Raw genomic sequence first — 16,748 nt, forward strand, 5'->3', positions numbered from 1 at the left:
CTCTCCAAGTTCTCATTATGTAGCCCTGGCTAGCCTGGATCTTTCCATGTAGACCAGACTGGCCTGGAGCTCACAGTAATCTATCTGCTTCTGCCTCCCAAGTGCTAGGATTAAAGGCATGGTCTCTCTCTCTCTCTCTCTCTCTCTCTCTCTCTCTCTCTCTCTCTCTCTCTCTCTCTCTCTCTCTCTCCTCTGTCTCTGGTTCTAGAGCTGACATCCAGGCCTCATAAATGCAAGGTGAGCATGCTACCACCGGACCACACCCCCAGCCCCTAAGTACTTTTGACTAAGGATGCTCTTCAAATTTATGAAGTTATAGGAATCTGGGTTTTTCCTGGAATGGCACACACATTGTGTGGGAGGACAGTGTGAGGATTCTATGCTGCCATGATAAAGCATAGAGGCGCTTTTTTATACCATCCCCCACCCCAAGTGTCCAGCACTCCATCCTCCATTCTAGAGGATTCTTTAACATTTATTTTTACATCTTTTTATTTATGTGTTTTTATATGTGTCTGACACTTATGTGTTGCGCCCCCCACACAGCCCAGAAGAAGGCATTGGACCCCTTGGAGCTGGAGTTGTAGAAGGTTGCGAGTGGCCTGTCATGGGTGCTGGGAACTGAACTTGGGTCCTCTGGAAGAGCAGCAGGTGCTCTTAACTGCTGAACCATCTCTCCAGCCCTCCAGGGGAATTAAAAAAAAACTATCAAGTTAGTTCTTTAGCAAATTCATACATGGGTAACATGCATTCTGGCCACTGTTTTCCTTCTCATACCTTCCTCCCATCCTTATCAACTCCCCCCCCCCCTGTCTCTTTCCAAGATTCATGATTTTTGGCTTTGTTTTGTGTCTCCATGTAGTTTACCCAGGGCCATCTGTGTGGCCGTTAGATTGGGACTATCCATTGGAGCCTGGTGGGGTCACCAGTGGGCACACAACTGAAGTCAATGACTTCTCCCTCATTTGCCCCAGTATGCCATTCGGTATAAAGGGACAGGTCCCCAGCTCCAGACAAGAGAGGAATGTCTTCCGTTCCTGCTTGGCTACTAGTGTCCCCTCCTTATTCATCGCTGGGGCAGGCACCCATAGCTGTTGAGTGTGTGATTTCAACGGCTGTGTATTGCCCAGAAGAAGGCATTTCATAGCTCTTCTCCCGATCTTCGGACTCTTAAATCCTTCCCTTGCCGTCTTTCACAGTCCCCTGGGCCTGAGCAGGGATGGGTTACATGTCTTCTTTGGGGCTGAGCATTCAGCTGTCACTGATTCTCAGCACCCGGGCAGCCTGGAGTCACCATAGCTCACCAGAAAGAGTCCATCCCGATTAGGGCCGAGAGTGGTAATGGCCTCTAGGTCTAAACGCATATATGTAGAAGATGTTTGGATGCTGTGCAATTAAGCTAAACAATAGAAATTAACCCCCCCTATCTAGTTCCCTCCTGTGAGTGGACCTCAGATCCAATGAGAGAGTGTTTGGTGTCTAGGAGCTTTTGAACATTTGAGAGGAGAGATGGGAAGGGAAGTGAGCAGGGTCTTGAGCCACAGACACGTAACTTCTGCTGGATTCTCGGGAAGTAATACTCTACCTTGACTTCTGCATCTGTCTTTTAGTTTAGTTATTAAGTCATCTAGACCCTTGCCTTTCCAGCCAAGCACCTTCCCATCTCTTCATCCAAAGGGACGAATTGCTTTCCTGTCCTAAGCAGTTTCTATGGTATCGCCTGCCTTCTCTGAAAAGGTACCATTCAACACCGAGACACACTGCATTCCCTTTTCAGTAAAGAATTCCAAACAGCAGACCTCCAGGAGTTGGGCTGAGTGGTGGGTGGTGCCTCCACCAGGATGACTGGACAGATGCTCTGGTAAATAGGAGACCTGGGTTATTTCTGGCTTCACCAAATGTGTAAAGAGTTTCTCTTTGTGGGGGTGAGTGTGGACCAAGAAATAACAGGCCTCACCCTAATCTTTCATGAACTAGATGGAAAAGAGCCCTGGAGGTCTCCCGTTAGGAGCTGGGGGACAGCTCAGTGGTTAAGAGTGCTTGCCGTGCAAGCATAGAGACCTGAGTTCTAATCTCTGGTACCCACGTAAGAAGTTGGATGTGGTCATGCATGTGACTGCTGTAACCCTAGTATTGTGTGTGTGTGTGTGTGTGTGTGTGTGTGTGTGTGTGAAACAGGAGCCTGGGACTTGTAAAGCCAGCTTCGGTGGGAGACCCTGTCACAAGGGAATAAGGTGGGAAGTGATCGAGCTGGACACCCCATGTCCACCTTTGATTTCCACATGTGTACATGGGCATATGTACCCCTCTGCCATACATGCTCACCCTACCCCCCTCCCCAAGGCAACTGAGAGCTGTAAGTCTTTAAGGAAGGCCTCTGGTGTCTGTCACTCTTTTGCTTGCCTGATGTGGTTCTTCACCCTAGAACATGAGCTCCAAAAGGTCTTCTCTTAGTGTGCCAGGCAGTGCTCAGACATCTCCATGAATGCTGAACGAGTACGCTTCAGGCCAGATCCCAGACAAGGCAGTACATTTGTGAGTCTCGGCAGAAAGACAGGCCAAGTACAGGCGCCAGTGAGTCTCCAGCTTCATTTCCAGTCTTCTTGAGTATGCTGACCTTGGTGTTTTGAGACACACTTAACTTCAAATGTTCAGTTCCCATAAAAGCCTGCGCCTCTCCAACTAGGTCTTCTTATTCCGAGTTCAGCAAGTGTGAACTCCAGTCTCCTGGCATCTCTCTTATTAGGGTGTGCCAGCCCGCCTCCATTACAGAGGGTGTACATATTGTTGCCTTAAGACTGAGTGGAGTTTTCAGCGAGGCCTGTTTTATATGCACTACATTGGAGGCTCCGATCTCAACGGGGACTTGCTCTTTGTGTGGACGCCAGGCCCGAGTTGCACCCTTGAAGCTGAGCTTTGTTTCTAACCTATTTAGGATCCTTCCTGCTGGTGGCAGGTGCGCAGGGGACAAGCCCCTGGTGTCAGAGTTCAGCTAGGTGCATGGACCACTGTATGGCCATGGGGCCCCTCATTAGTGCAGCCTGGCTTGGCTACCAGAGCAGATGGCACCTGCTGCTCTTTTGTTTCAGGCCAATTAGTGCTCTCTCCCCTCCAGGGCTCTGGCCCGGCACTCACTCATATCCAGATCTCATCGTGGTCTTCACACGTTCGCCTTTCCTCGGGGACATGCACCGGCTGGCCGGCTGGCCTATTTGGGAATGAAATGGATGACGGGAGGGTGCTGGGCTTGAGTCCCATATAAGTTCTGGCTGCCTTCTCTGCAGTCATAGGAACAGCTCTTCAAGTATACACACAGATGCCATCTTTGTCCCAGGACACCTTGTTTTTTGGACTCTGTAATTGGGTCTATAAGTAGTCTCAAGAGACCATGGAGAAAAATCCAGGTTTGTTATTAGTGTATTTCTTTGGTTTTTCACACCCAAAGTCTGGCACCTGTTGATATTGGGAACAAACGCTTAGACTATGGCAGAAGAGGAATGGACCCTAGTTCAAGAGTCTTCCAATAGACCTTCAACCAAGGGCAAGAGAAAGAAGTTACATGTGTGAGGTTCTTCCCAATTGAAGCTGACTTAAGATCTGATTATGGCAGAGGGAGTGACCACTAAGAATTGTGTGCTTGGGCAGTGGTGCACACATCTTTAATGCCAGCAGTCGGGACCAGAGGCAGGTGGATCTCTCTGAGTTCAAGGCCAGCCTAGTCTACAGAGTGAGTTCTGGGATAGCCAGGGCTACTCAGAGAAATGGTCTCAAACAAAACAAAACAAAACAAAAACAACAAACAACAATAACAACAACAACAAAAACCAACAACAACAACCAACCAACTAATCAAACAAAAAAGGATTTTGAGGTAACTGTAAATTAGCAGAAGAGGCCAAATGGACGATGGGATGGAATTGCTGGTCCTAATTAATTGGTGACGGGAGAATTTCTGTTTCCTGAGCGATAGCTGTGCATACAGGGAGATTTACATGCTTTGGAATGAGAGGAATCTGCACGGCTTCCCATTGACTTTCTGCTCAGCTGATGTTTATTGAAAAGCCATCAGATAGACAGACGGTTATTGGAACGGTGATCTGATTTTTGGCCCAGGTGGTATTCAAAATGTCAACCTATTTTGGGACTTCTCTTATCTCTGCTAAAGCTTAAGGTTAATAAGGTTAGAAATTCTAATTGGGCTTATTTTAGACTATCACTGAATATCATCTCCCTGCCTCATGTGATTTCACCTCTCTAGGCAAGTTTTCTGCTAATGGGCTACATCCCAGTCTTAAATACACAGTTGCACATGCATGCATTTGAGATAAGGTCTTGCTGGGTTGCCCAGACTGGCCTCAAACCTGTAGTCTTCCTGTCTTCATATCTTGAGTAGCTACCATTGGGTTTGGCTCCCTCTCTTTAAGTTTTTTCTTTGCTCTTGTGGAGCAGAAATAATTCTTGATGCCTTACAAGCTGATGGCTGTTGTTTGTGACACCCCCATAGAAGGGTTTCTTTTGATGTCCTCTGTGCGTGTGCACCTGTCTGTAGGTGCACGTGCAGGAGTAGGCATGTATGTGTAGAGGACAGAGGTCAGTGTCTAGTGTCTTTCTCCATCACTGTTCACCTTAATTTTTGGTGCAGGGTCTCTCACTGACCCTGGAGCTCACTGATTCAGCAAGATTAGCTCACCACTGAGGTCCAGGGATCTTCCTGTCCCCACCTCCCTAGCACTAGGAACGGAGGCATGCACCACCACGTCTAGCTTTTTATAGGAGTGCGGGAGGACTTGAACTCAGTTCCTCACACTCACACTGCAAGCACTTTGCCAACTGAGCCCTCTTGCCAGCCCTTCATTGTTCTTACTGTTGAGCCAGACCTCTCTGTACCTGTACCACATGATTCCAAGTCCCAAAGTGGCAGAGTCACTGTTGTCATGTTGACACCTGTACACACGGCCATTCGAAACTTTGGAGATGTGACACACACCCCTGCCCCTGCCCCTTGACATCTGGGGGGATAGGGCAAGCAGAAGCAGCAGAACCTTGGGGCAGGGGGCAATGCCCCATACGTTTTCTGTTTCATGATTTAGGGTGTGAGGAATGAGCCCACATGGGGAGGCCCAAATCAGAAAATCCAATCAGAGTGTAATAGTCAGTGGAAACTGATATAAGACTAAGATTATGAAGAAGTCAAAATAATTATAAAAATTAAAGAAAATATGTCTACTGTGGTTTAGATGTAGTGTGTACCCCCCGGGGTTCTGATATTGGGGAAGGTAACAGTTTTGGTTTCCCAGGTAACAGTGATGAGAAGTGTTGGGGTCTTCAAGAGGTGGAGCCTAGTGGGAGGTCATAGGTCATTGGAGTACAGCCTTAGAGGAGACTGAGGTAGTTCTCACTGGAGCCTGGTTGGTTCTCACTAGAAGACAGCTACAAAATAACAAGCTTGGTGCCTTCTCATGTGATCAAGGCGACCTCTCCCACCCATGTATCTCAACCCCTCTGTCATGCCACTTGCCATGAGGTCATCACCGAGGCCAGATCAGCGAGACCACCTGACCTTGCACTTTAGTCCTTTAAAACATGAATAAAATCATTTTTGTTTGGTTTTTCGAGAAAGGGTTTCTCTGTGTAGCTCTAGAGCCTGTCCTGGAACTCACTATGTAGATCAGGTTGGCCTCGAACTCACAGAGATCCCCCTGGCTCTGCCTCCCAAGTGCTGGGATTAAAGGTGTGTGCAGAATCTCTGTGAGTTCAAGGCCAGCCTGGTCTATAGAGCGAGTTCCAGGACAGGCTCCAAAGCTACACAGAAACCCTGTCTCAAAAAACCAAAAAGAAAACAAAACAAAACAAAAAACCATGAATGAAATCAGCCTCTTCCCACCCCCCCAGCCTCGTCGTATATGTTGTTATAGTAACAGAACACAAATTCACACAATGGAAAGAAACAGGAGCAAAGCAGAAACTATCAAAGAATGAAGTTGGAATTCCAGTACTGAACTTTAAAATACCTGAAATATTTTTTTAAAAAACTGGATGGCTTACTGGAAAATTCAAGATGATGGAAAAATATAGCCAGAAAACTTAAAGGTGGACCAGCGGAGGTGATCTGATCCAAAGAACAGGGAAAAACCGAAAAAAGAAATTTAAATGAGCCTCAGGGCCTTGTGTGATGACGGCAGGCCCTCTAGGTGAAATTGGAGTTGAGGCAGAGGAGGGAGAAAGGGGTCTGGAAGAATGTTATAGAAGAGATAATGGCTGCAAACTTTCCAACTTGGTGAAAGGCGTGTGCCTCCTGCTTGACCAGGCACACCCATCCCTAGATGTTTATTTAGAAAAGTAAAAAAAAAAAAAAAAGTCCACCCTAATATTTCTAAAGCGTTCACAGCCTTGTCTGCATAGCCCTGAAGGAAGCCAAGCACCTTTTAACTGGTAAATGGATCAACACACACACACACACCACACACACACGCATGTGCATACATACACATGTATACACACATGCACACACATGTACATACACACATTTATGACTTATTGTGGGGAGGAAGGACACTACTGTGTGTGTTGTAGGGATGAGAGTGTGTGGATATGTCATAATAGACCCATTATTTTGTATAGTGACTGAGAACAATAATAATGAAAGAATACCTTCATTGGTCTGGGGTGTAGCTCAGTGGTAGAACTCCCAATTTGGTGGTGTGCATGAGGCCTTGAATTTAGTTCTCAGCACCTTAAAACAACAACACAGATCAATGTATGAATGGGTAGATGGGATGTAGATGGACGGGTGAGTAGATGGATAGATGGACAGTTGAATGGGTGAATAAGTGAATGAAGGAATGATGAATGGACGGCAGACATGAATGAAGGTATGGGTAGAGGGATGAATGGGTGGATAGTAGGTGAATGAATGGATGGATAGGAAGACAGATGAAGGAGGGGTGGATGGATGCATGGATGGATGGATAGACAGATTACTAGATGGATGAATGGGTTGATGGTGCATAGATACATGCGTGGGTGGATACATACATGGATGCATTCCTGCAGGAACAAGCCATGAACCTCAGAGTAAAGATGCTTTGCCACTTCAGACTTTTTTTCATTTTCCAGAATAGAGGGAAATCCTTTTGCAGGAAAATTTCTAAATGAGTTTCCCATGCTAAAAGAAGTGGGGGGGAGATAGATAGATAGATAGATAGATAGATAGATAGATAAATAGATAGATAGATAGATAGATAGAGAGGGAGGGAGGGAGGGAGGGAGGGAGAGCTGAAGAGGTGACTGTGTAAGTTGGAAGAAGAGAGGTCAAGCTGCCCTGGTGGCCAGACTGGCCCCAGAAAGTCATGAACAAGGGTTAAAGAAGTCCTTAACGACCAGACTTGATATTTGGATCCCAGCTTACTTGGCCTTCAGTATGTTGGAATAATCTTATCTTGATGAATACATTAGCACAGGCACACAGGGGAGACAGGAGATCCCAGCCCCACCCTTTGATATCATAAACATTTTAGGTTTGAATACAAAGGCATGGCTTTTGTTGTGTATGTGTATAATGGCACACCTATGTCATTATACTTGGTTCTTACTCCCTGATGCCCCCTGTGACTCTTCCCCACCCCCAGCTGCCAAGCCCCATCCTTGAAACGGCACCGATGGGTGGATTCTAGCTCCATGGGGTCTGGCCTTTGTGTCTGAGCTGGGAGCGTCTCTCCTTAAATTCTCCTCTAGGTGAATCTGAGCCTTTCTCAGATCTTGGGTTCTCCAGGCAGCTCATCTCGGGCCTGACCTTTGTAGGTCAGCCGTGCAGGATGCCTGGCTATCTAATTGGTACAGTCCCTTTGAGGGACAGCCCAGTGCAGCCCCTCCCTGCAAAGTATCACTCCCATCTCAGCAGGGAAAGTACCAGGGCTGGGAATAAATTACCATGGGTTGCTTTTGTGGCTGCCTCCTGTGCCCTGGTGGCCAGGGTAGCCTGAAGGGTGTTGGGCTTACAGGTGGCCTCCCTGGCCCCCTGGAGAACCCTGCAGATATCCAGCATGCACAGGGCAGGACCCCAGGACCCCATTCTCATTAGCAGTTGCTTTCCCATGGAAATCCATCTAGGCTGTTAAGTATTAGGAAAAAAAAAATATGCACTTACGGAGGTTGCTCCCTGTCCAACCACAGAGGGAGAAGCAGGCTTTCCGCAGGTTTCTATTCCATGTGGAGGCAGCCATCCCCCCACCATGTGTTTCTGAATTTCCCCCATCTGTATAAGTACCCGGAAGAGGCCTGAGGATACTGTGATCCCTCAATAAATATATCCGTGACTTTCATGCACAAGTGTTCTGAGAGTGTCTCTCCAGTGTAGCTCTGGAGTTGGACACAATGGGACTGGGAAGTTCCACCTGTGGTGATGTGACCGCCTCTGCCAGGGCCTTGCTGGGCACTGGACATGAGGGTTGCTCATCACTTCTCTACTGGGCATGCAGGAGAGTCACCCTTGATGGCCGCCTCAGCAGACAGAGCCAGGTGATTGCTTGTACCATCCATGCCTCTGTCAAAGACGGGGGTGTCAGAGCTCTCTGTACCCAGCCATCTGAGGCTCTAGATACGGAAGAGACCACTCATGGGCATTAGTCATGTGGAAATGGATGACCCTCACTGGTGGCCCACAAGGAGCCAGTGCAGCATGGATGGGGCTGGGGGGGAGGGAGGGAGGGTGCGGGGTGGGGGGAGTAGAGTGGGAGGGCCGTAGGAGAAGACATCCACTGTTCTTATGTCTTTGGGATTTGTGTGTGTGTGTGTGTGTGTGTATGTCTGCATGTGTGTGCTCATGCATTTGTGTGCACATGGGTGTGGAGGTTAGAGAACATCCTTAGGTTATTATTCCTTAGGAACCATCCACTTTTTTTTTTTTTTTTTTTTTTTTTTTTTTTTTTTTTTTTTTTTTTCAGACAGGGTCTCTCACTGGCCTGGAACTTGTTAATGGCTCTAGATTTGTTGGTCCATGAATCCCAGGGATCCTCATGTGTCTGTATTCCCAGCACTGGGGTCACAGGTGTGTGCCACAGTGCCTGGCTCTCAGGTCCGGTATGCATGGCATGTCCTCACCCAGCTTTGCCATCTTCCTGGCGCTTAGGAATTTTGCCTCTTGGAAACACCAGCCTTTATTTAAATGATGGTGGGAAAAGAAGTCAGGTCCTCAGCCCCGTTCTCTTCTGAAGCCGTGGGTGTCTCCCCTGTCCCTATAGGAGGGTTAATGACATTAGAGGCGCCATCTACCATGCCTTGTCCTGAGTCTGTCATGTTATCTCTCCTGTCAGTCGGCAGCCTGGGCCTGCCTTTTTCTCTGAGGAGAATTTAAATAGAAATAGAAAAATAGAATCCACGAGGAAGTCCACTGCTTTATACAACAGAGGTTTTCTGCCAGGTCAGTAATGAGAGAGAGAGAGAGAGAGAGAGAGAGAGAGAGAGAGAGAGAGAGAGAGAGAGAGAGAGAGAGAGAGAGAGAGAGAGGGAGGAGAGAGGAGAGATGGAGAGACACAGACACAGACACAGACACAGACACACACACACACACAAAAAAACAACACACACACACACACACACAGAGGAAGGACACTTCAGGAAGTTGTATTAGGAACTTGGGAGTAAGAGGACCTCGGCTGTCATTTCCTGGAAGGGTTTGGGTTGTTGTCAGAAAGTGATGGAGGGGAAAAAAAATAATTGTGGCAATTGTCTTAGCTGTCTCCGGGCTTGTCACGGTGATGCTGATAAAATCAAATAAGCTGGAAGTGAGGTGACTTGTTAGTGTGGGAAACGGCCCCGGTGCTGGCAGCTGAGGAGGTGAAGGGGTCCAAAGCGCTCCCTCATTACTGGGATTGATTGTCTCCAGCGCTGGGAAAACGTCGGCAAGCAAAAACAACATCTCGGTGATGGACGCTAGCATCCTTCTCCGGCACTGGGGCCATGGGGTAGCCACTGGCTGGTTGGCTGCAGCGGATCTGGGAGGCAGATGGAGAATTTCAGGGGATGTTTGTGCCCAAGAAATGCCTTTAAGTTTTAAACAAAAGCTGAACAAACCCGGGATGAGGATGGTGACCTTTTTTAAAGTAAAAAAATTAAAATATTTCTTTTCCTTTTCTTTCCTTCCTGTTCATTCTCCCTCTCCCCCTTTCCTCCTTCCCTCCCTCCCTCCCTTTCTCTGTCCCTCCTTCTCCCTTCGTTCTCTCTGTCTCTGTCTCTGTCTCTCTCTGATAAGGTCTCTGCTGCCCTACCTGTCCCGAAACCCACTCTGTAGCCCAGGCTGGTCTCAAATTCTTAGCAGTCTTCTTGCCCCTGCCTTCAAGTTCTGGCATGGCAGGTGTGAGCCATCTTAAAGTATACAGTTCAGTGGGTTTTGGCCTAAAGTTCTGGAATCATCACCGTCACATGACGTGGGGGCATTTTTATTATTGGCCCAAAGGAAACTCTACCCATCTGCAGTCAATTCCCACTCCCCACTGCCCTGACCCTTGGCAATCACTCCCCCGCATCTTGCCTGTATGGATTTACCTGCTGTAGACACATCGAACATCAGACTCATGCCGTATGTGGCCTTTAGTATGGCAGTTGGAGCCCATCCTGTAACATGCATGCATCCCAGATCAGCCTTGCTCAGCAAACTATCCCTCAACTGCTAGCCCGTGGTGGAGCTGTCTGCTCCCAGCACCTGAGACATAGACCCTTGGGACTCAGCACACGTTCCTCTGAGGCCCACAGACTGATGGCTGTTCACTGAGTCATTGGCTTGTCTGATACACACTTAAAGAACACTCATTGTGTCTTGGGGGAATGTTCTTCAGGCAAATTAGCAGGAAAAACAGGCAAAAACCCCCCCCCCAAAAACCCAACCCAAACCAACCAATAAACTAAGCAAAAAAAACCCTTGCTTTTGTGGCACTTATATGCCTCTGAGTATGTGTCTGTCTGTCATAACCAACATCATAAATAATAGTATGCCAGAGACAAAAACCATGAAGTAGCCACATCCAGGGGAGGGCAAGAAAGCCATGGAGCTGAGAGCTGGGCTGTGGTGGAACCTCACCAAGCAGGCGTCATCCAACCAAGGCTGCTCTTTTTACACAGGACCTCGTGTTCACGTTGATGCTTTGGATACATTTTTCCATGATTTTTTTTTGGCTTAAAATAGATTAATTATTTTATTTATTTATTTTTTTGAGACAAGGTTTCTCTGTGTAGCTTTGTGCCTTTCCTGGATCTCGCTCTGTAGCCCAGGCTGGCCTCGAACTCACAGAGATCCACCTGGCTCTGCCTCCCGAGTGCTGGGATTAAAGGCGTGCGCCACCGCCGCCGCCTGGCTAGATTAATTCATTTATTCAACAAGTGTTTGCTGAGAATACGCTTGGCTCCCAACTGTATTTTAGGCCTTGGCTCAAATGTCAACTCTTCATGAGGCTTTCCCTTCCAAACCTCCGTCTGGTTTTCCTATTGTAATTCATAGTTTATATGAAAGTTAAAAATGACTCTAAATCGTCGTCGTCTCTCCATCTTGAAAAATTGAAAAAAAATTATTTTCTGAACATTTCGCACTTGTGTGGGAGGGCATCTTGATTGTATCCACCCCTCACTGTCCCTCCAACGTCCCCCAGGGTACCCCATCGCATTTATCTCTGCTCTCTGCTGTGGGTGTGATGCTACCAGTTGTTCCCAGTTTCTTACCATGACTTTCCCACAACAGTGGCCTGGAATCTGGAATTGTGAATGGATCAAACCAATTTCCCAGGTTTTTTTTTTTTTTTTAAATCACAGAAGGAGAAACGGAAACAGTACTCTGCCTGAGTTTACCCTGTTGACAGTTGTCAGATCTGTGGCAGGACAGCCCTTTGTCTTCTCGAGGATGTCAGGTGGGAGCGGAGGTCCAGCCCCACACTGTGTTTGCTGTGGTCCATTGACAGATTCCATCCTGCAGTAAACCCACCATAGTGATCACCCTTCAGTGTGTCTTTAATCCTCACCCACTTTTTATGTCCATGTCTAGGAAAAGTGTCCCAAGAACAAGCAAGCCTGGGCCACCGTCAAACTCTGGTGTCTCATTTCTAGAAAAATCTCATTTGGGGAAGTTGCCCATCTCTGGTGGCCCAGAACTATTCATAAGTTGGTGAGGAGCCAGGCACTCAGGAGGCAGAGGCAGGTGGATCTCTGAGTTCAAGCCCAGCCTGGTCTACAGAGTGAGTTCCAGGATGGCCAGAACTACGCAAAGAGACCCTTCAAAAACAAAAGTTAAAAAAAAAAAAGAGGAGGAGGAGAAGTAGTTGTTAAAGTTGGGGACAAAAACCAGTCTATATAAATGACAGGATGTCATTCCCCATTTTTATTTCCTTCTCTTTCCTCTACCACACATCACCATTATCATCATTGTGAGTGATGCAGGGACCGGTGTCTAGATGTGGTCCTTGGGGACAAGCCGATGGGTTGGTCCTCCCCATGACTATCTTTCTCACACACGTTTGAGCTGCAGCCACATGGTGCACCTCCACTCCATCTTAGGGGTCCCCAGGGACGTAGGGAGGGGACTAACCTGTATTATAGGGTGATACTTCCCCCAGAGATGGAGACTTATGCTCCAGCCTGAAATGCTGTGTGCCTGAGCTTGCCCAACACATAGACAGACTCCTGCACATTCCCACTCCTACCGCATAAACATACACTCTTGCACATGCCCACTCACACCCATACACTCCCCCCAACATATACACACCCTTGCACAAACCCATTTACATCCATATCCAGTCCCCTACACACACACACACACACACACACACACACACACACACACACACACACACATGCCCCCACACTGTCACACAAGCCATGCATGCTCGTTTCATGGGCACTTGCTGGCTGTGTTATGACCACCATGTGGCTGGCACTTGGATGCTGGTTTCTCAATGGCAGCCATCATTATTAAACTGAGGCTCAATGAGCTCTCTTCTCAGTTTTTCAAGGCTTATCAAGAGTGGATTGGGAGCAGGTGAAATTAATAGTTATGAGCCAATTTCCATATAAATGAACTTATTAGAAAGTACCCTAGCTGCCTGAATTAGATTTCCTTCTGGTTTGAGAGAAAATACTAAAAAACAAAAACAAAAACAAAAAACAGTGCCCTCCCAACCCCCAAAATAAATAAAGCCCTCATAGCAATGACTCCATGGTGACCGCCTTTCTATTCACAGCTGGTTGGTTGTGGGCAGCTCCTGCATCTGGACCAACTCATAGGCTGGAGAGTCAGGGAGTAGCAGGATGTGCATAGTTTAGAGGATATTCCAAATGTCTCACCCAACAGGACTGCCTGTTCTCCTTGCTCGCCTCAGAGCTCACACACAGCTCTAGCAGGGATGACACATGGAACCTTCTCCATGGCCCCCTTGCTGGTTACTCAAAGGCAGCCACCATTATTAAATGCTGAGAGACTTCCCTGGTTCTGAGAGAAAGAGAAGGTTCCATTTTGTAGGAGAGAGCATCCCTTACAGGAGACACACGGGTAAACACCATTGCCACATCCAGGCATTGAACGCCATCTTTGGGACCTCTTGAAACAGGAGGACAGCCTAGAGTTGAGTGGTCCTCACTCCTTGTTTTATACCAGTTGTTGGTGTGGGGAAGCTGTCCATGGGAAGAGATTTATCTCGGTGAAGCAGCAGGCAGCAGGTTCTTTTCCCTAATGTTTTCCTCACAGATTGAACGACCGGGACACCAGAGGCAGAGCTTGTGAGGTTCCACGAGGTGGGGCAGAGGTCCTGAGCCCCCTTTAGGCCAAACAGATGCAGCAGCAGAGAAGGCACAAGATGGTCTGGGGGACTCAGGCTGTGGGGAGCTGGGGAATCAGCTTCCCTGCTGTCATCCTCCTAGGGTCCCAGTCAATTTAGATGCAGGGAGATGGCAAGAGGCTCACAGGATAGAGTCCACCACAGACCAGTGCTTTTGGCGTTTTGTTCTCCTCTGTCTTTGGTAGATGATTTCCAGAGCAGTAGCTAGCTAGCCTTTATTTACCAAGAGCTCTTGTTTACAGGAGTATGTATGTGTGTGTGTGGGGGATGGGTATGGGTGTTAGTGGGCATGTGCAGGTGTGTGTGTGTGTGTGTGTGTGTGTGTGTGTGTGTGTGTGTGTGTGATGAATCAAGGCAGATAGGTGGGATTTTTTGTACAGTATATTGAATCCAGTTTGGGGCTGATGAAACGGAGTCCAGTTTAACCTTCCTGTCAGTTTCTATAGTACCCGTGTTATCTTTTCTAACCATTGATCTCTCGTTGATCCCACAAGCCCATAACATCACCATCACTCTGTAAATCCTGGAGAGTTTGAGCCAGGGCCTCATGAGTTACAGGGAAGCTTCACAGACAGAACAAAAGCTGCGCCTCCTGGACCGGAGGGGTGGGGAAGCTGTGTCAAATGGTTCTGGGCTTTCTCTGAGTGTGACCTGATGGTGCTCTGGGGTGTGTGTGGAGGGCAGAGAGCTATGCAAGGCATGCCCAGAGATGTGACAAATCTAGGCTCTTGTATTCTTTTTTTTTCTTCTTTTCTTTTTGTCAACTTGACATAAGCTAGGGTCATCTAGGAAGAGGGGACCTCTATTGGGAAAATGCTTCCATCAGACTGGCCTGGGCATTTCCTTGATTAAATGGTTGATGTGGGAAGGCCTGGCCCACTGTGGGTGGTGTCACCCCTAGGCAGGTGGTCTTGGGGTGTATAACAAAGCAGGCCAAGCAAGCCAGCCAACAGCATTCCTCCATGACCCTCTGCTTTATTTCCTGCCTCCAAGTTCATGTACCGACTTCCCTCTACGATGGACTGTGAGCGGTAAGCTCAAATACTCCCTCCCACCTTCCCGTCATGTTGCTTTGCATCATTGGTACTTGTCACAGCCATAGAAAGCCAACTAGACAGGACCTCACTCAACAAAGGACACTTCTTCTTTAGGGAAGGGTTGCACACCCGCTCTGACCTGCTGCCACCCATGGGTAGCCCGTGAATGAGTCTCCATCCTCTCTACCAGTCAGTCTAACTCCTCATTGACAAAGAGGACTGTGGCCACTTCCAGGCTTCTTTGCTTTCTGCAGAATCACATACTTCATGCTAAACCTTGCTACGTGTCTGTTTTCCAGGGCAAATGGCTCCTACTATGAGATTCTGCAAGTGGACTTCGGCGTTGACAACAGCAGTGGCCTGGCTGGGGCCCAGCAAATCACCTGGCAGGTGGAATACCCCGTGGAAGACTCCATGAGCGAGCTCTTCGTCTCTGAGATCTTCATCAGCCAGACAACCTTTGTGGGCATCGTCCCTCTTGCCATGGTAAGAAACCAGAGCTCGTGACGATGAGCCATGAAGAAACTTCCTTTGCGTATTTTTTCCTTTGTTATCTTCGTGGACGTACGTATGTGGGTATGCCTGTGTGTGCATACACGTGGATTCCCTTGACTCATACCAGGATTATCCATCATTGTTCTTCCATCTTAGGAGTCAGGGTCTTCCAATCAAACACAGAACTTGCTGATAATATCCAGTTTCTTGAGCCAGTTTGCTCTGGGGAACCCCCCTGTCTCTGCCTTCCCAGCCTAGAACCACTCTTGGGTCACCTCACCCACCAGGTACTTGCGTGGGTACCCGGGGATTTGAGCTCCAGTCCACACATGTACAGGACAAGCACTTTAACCACGTAGCCATGCCCGGGCGCCTCCTCTTAATACTTAAATCACTCAAAGAAGCATGGAGTGTCTTTGAGCCTATCATCCCTCACACACTTGGTGTGCACTATTTGAATGAGGGAAATATACTTAAACAGTGTTTTATTTACCTGCTTTCCATAAGGGCTCCTGGGGAGCCATTTAGGATTTACTGTATCAATCTCTTTTCATCTGTGGTATTGCCAAGTGGCTCCCGGGGACCCCTTGTCTTTCATTGCTTCCATCTGTGTTCATATCAGGTCCAAGTGTTATACTTGGGGAAGACGGTTTCACTGAAGTGTGTCGTGAGTGTGTGCAGGGGACGGAGGATCCAGAGGCCCAGGAACCAGCCCCTCGTCACTTGGCACTGCCCTGAGCACCCCCAGGTGGCCCGGGGATTGGCAACATTTAAAATGCAGATGGACTAAAAGAGCCTTGTTGGGAACAGACCGGCTGAAACTGGACAGGGTCCCAGTGCCCATTAAACTGCCCACATGTCTGCCCTGTTGGCATGGCAGGGATGGCATTTCTTCCTCTGAGTGTGTCTGGGACCCCGTTCATATAAGGCTCAGGAGCCACAGTTGAGAACAGGGTCATGGGTAGAAATCCAGATCCTCAGAAGCATGATGATGGTGGGCACACACCGGAAATGTTAAATATAGATATATATTTTGCGCTGCTTGGACCTTCCTATATTGGACCTAAATGCAGGGGAATCCACATCCAGATATTCTGGGCCACTGGTGGCTGAACACATGACCCCTGTGCTCCAGTCTCAGCTGCTAGTCATCTTGGTTTTAAAGACCAGTTCATCATAGTGACATGCATTTGGCTCCGTGGCAGTCACAGCTTGGCCGGAAACCGTGTATTCAGGAGCAGCGATGGGTGGACCTGAGTTCTAGGGGGAAGCAGAGTTTTCCTGTCGCTCCTCTCCCTGGGAACACACCTGTTAATTCTCCAGCTCACCCTGCACGTGAGGCTGGCGTGGCTGATCTCTTCTCAGGGCCACTGTGGCTTTGCTCCATGTATGATTGGTT

The 16,748-nt window shown here is 48.1% G+C and overlaps 1 protein-coding gene across 1 annotated transcript in view; it reads left to right on the forward strand.

The window, feature by feature from the left end:
- LOC114710196 (transmembrane protein 132B-like) overlaps nucleotides 1-16,299 on the forward strand; it is a 188,567-nt gene extending 172,268 nt beyond the window's left edge. Inside the window, exon 4 of the mRNA XM_037198261.1 lies at nucleotides 15,154-16,299. Within this exon, the coding sequence (XP_037054156.1) occupies nucleotides 15,154-15,361 (208 nt within the window). The 3' untranslated portion in view covers nucleotides 15,362-16,299. The remainder of the gene's footprint in view (nucleotides 1-15,153) is intronic.
- Nucleotides 16,300-16,748: the final 449 nt, after the last annotated feature.

Source organism: Peromyscus leucopus, chromosome 23 (genome assembly GCF_004664715.2).
Source record: "Peromyscus leucopus breed LL Stock chromosome 23, UCI_PerLeu_2.1, whole genome shotgun sequence".
NCBI lineage: Eukaryota > Metazoa > Chordata > Mammalia > Rodentia > Cricetidae > Peromyscus > Peromyscus leucopus.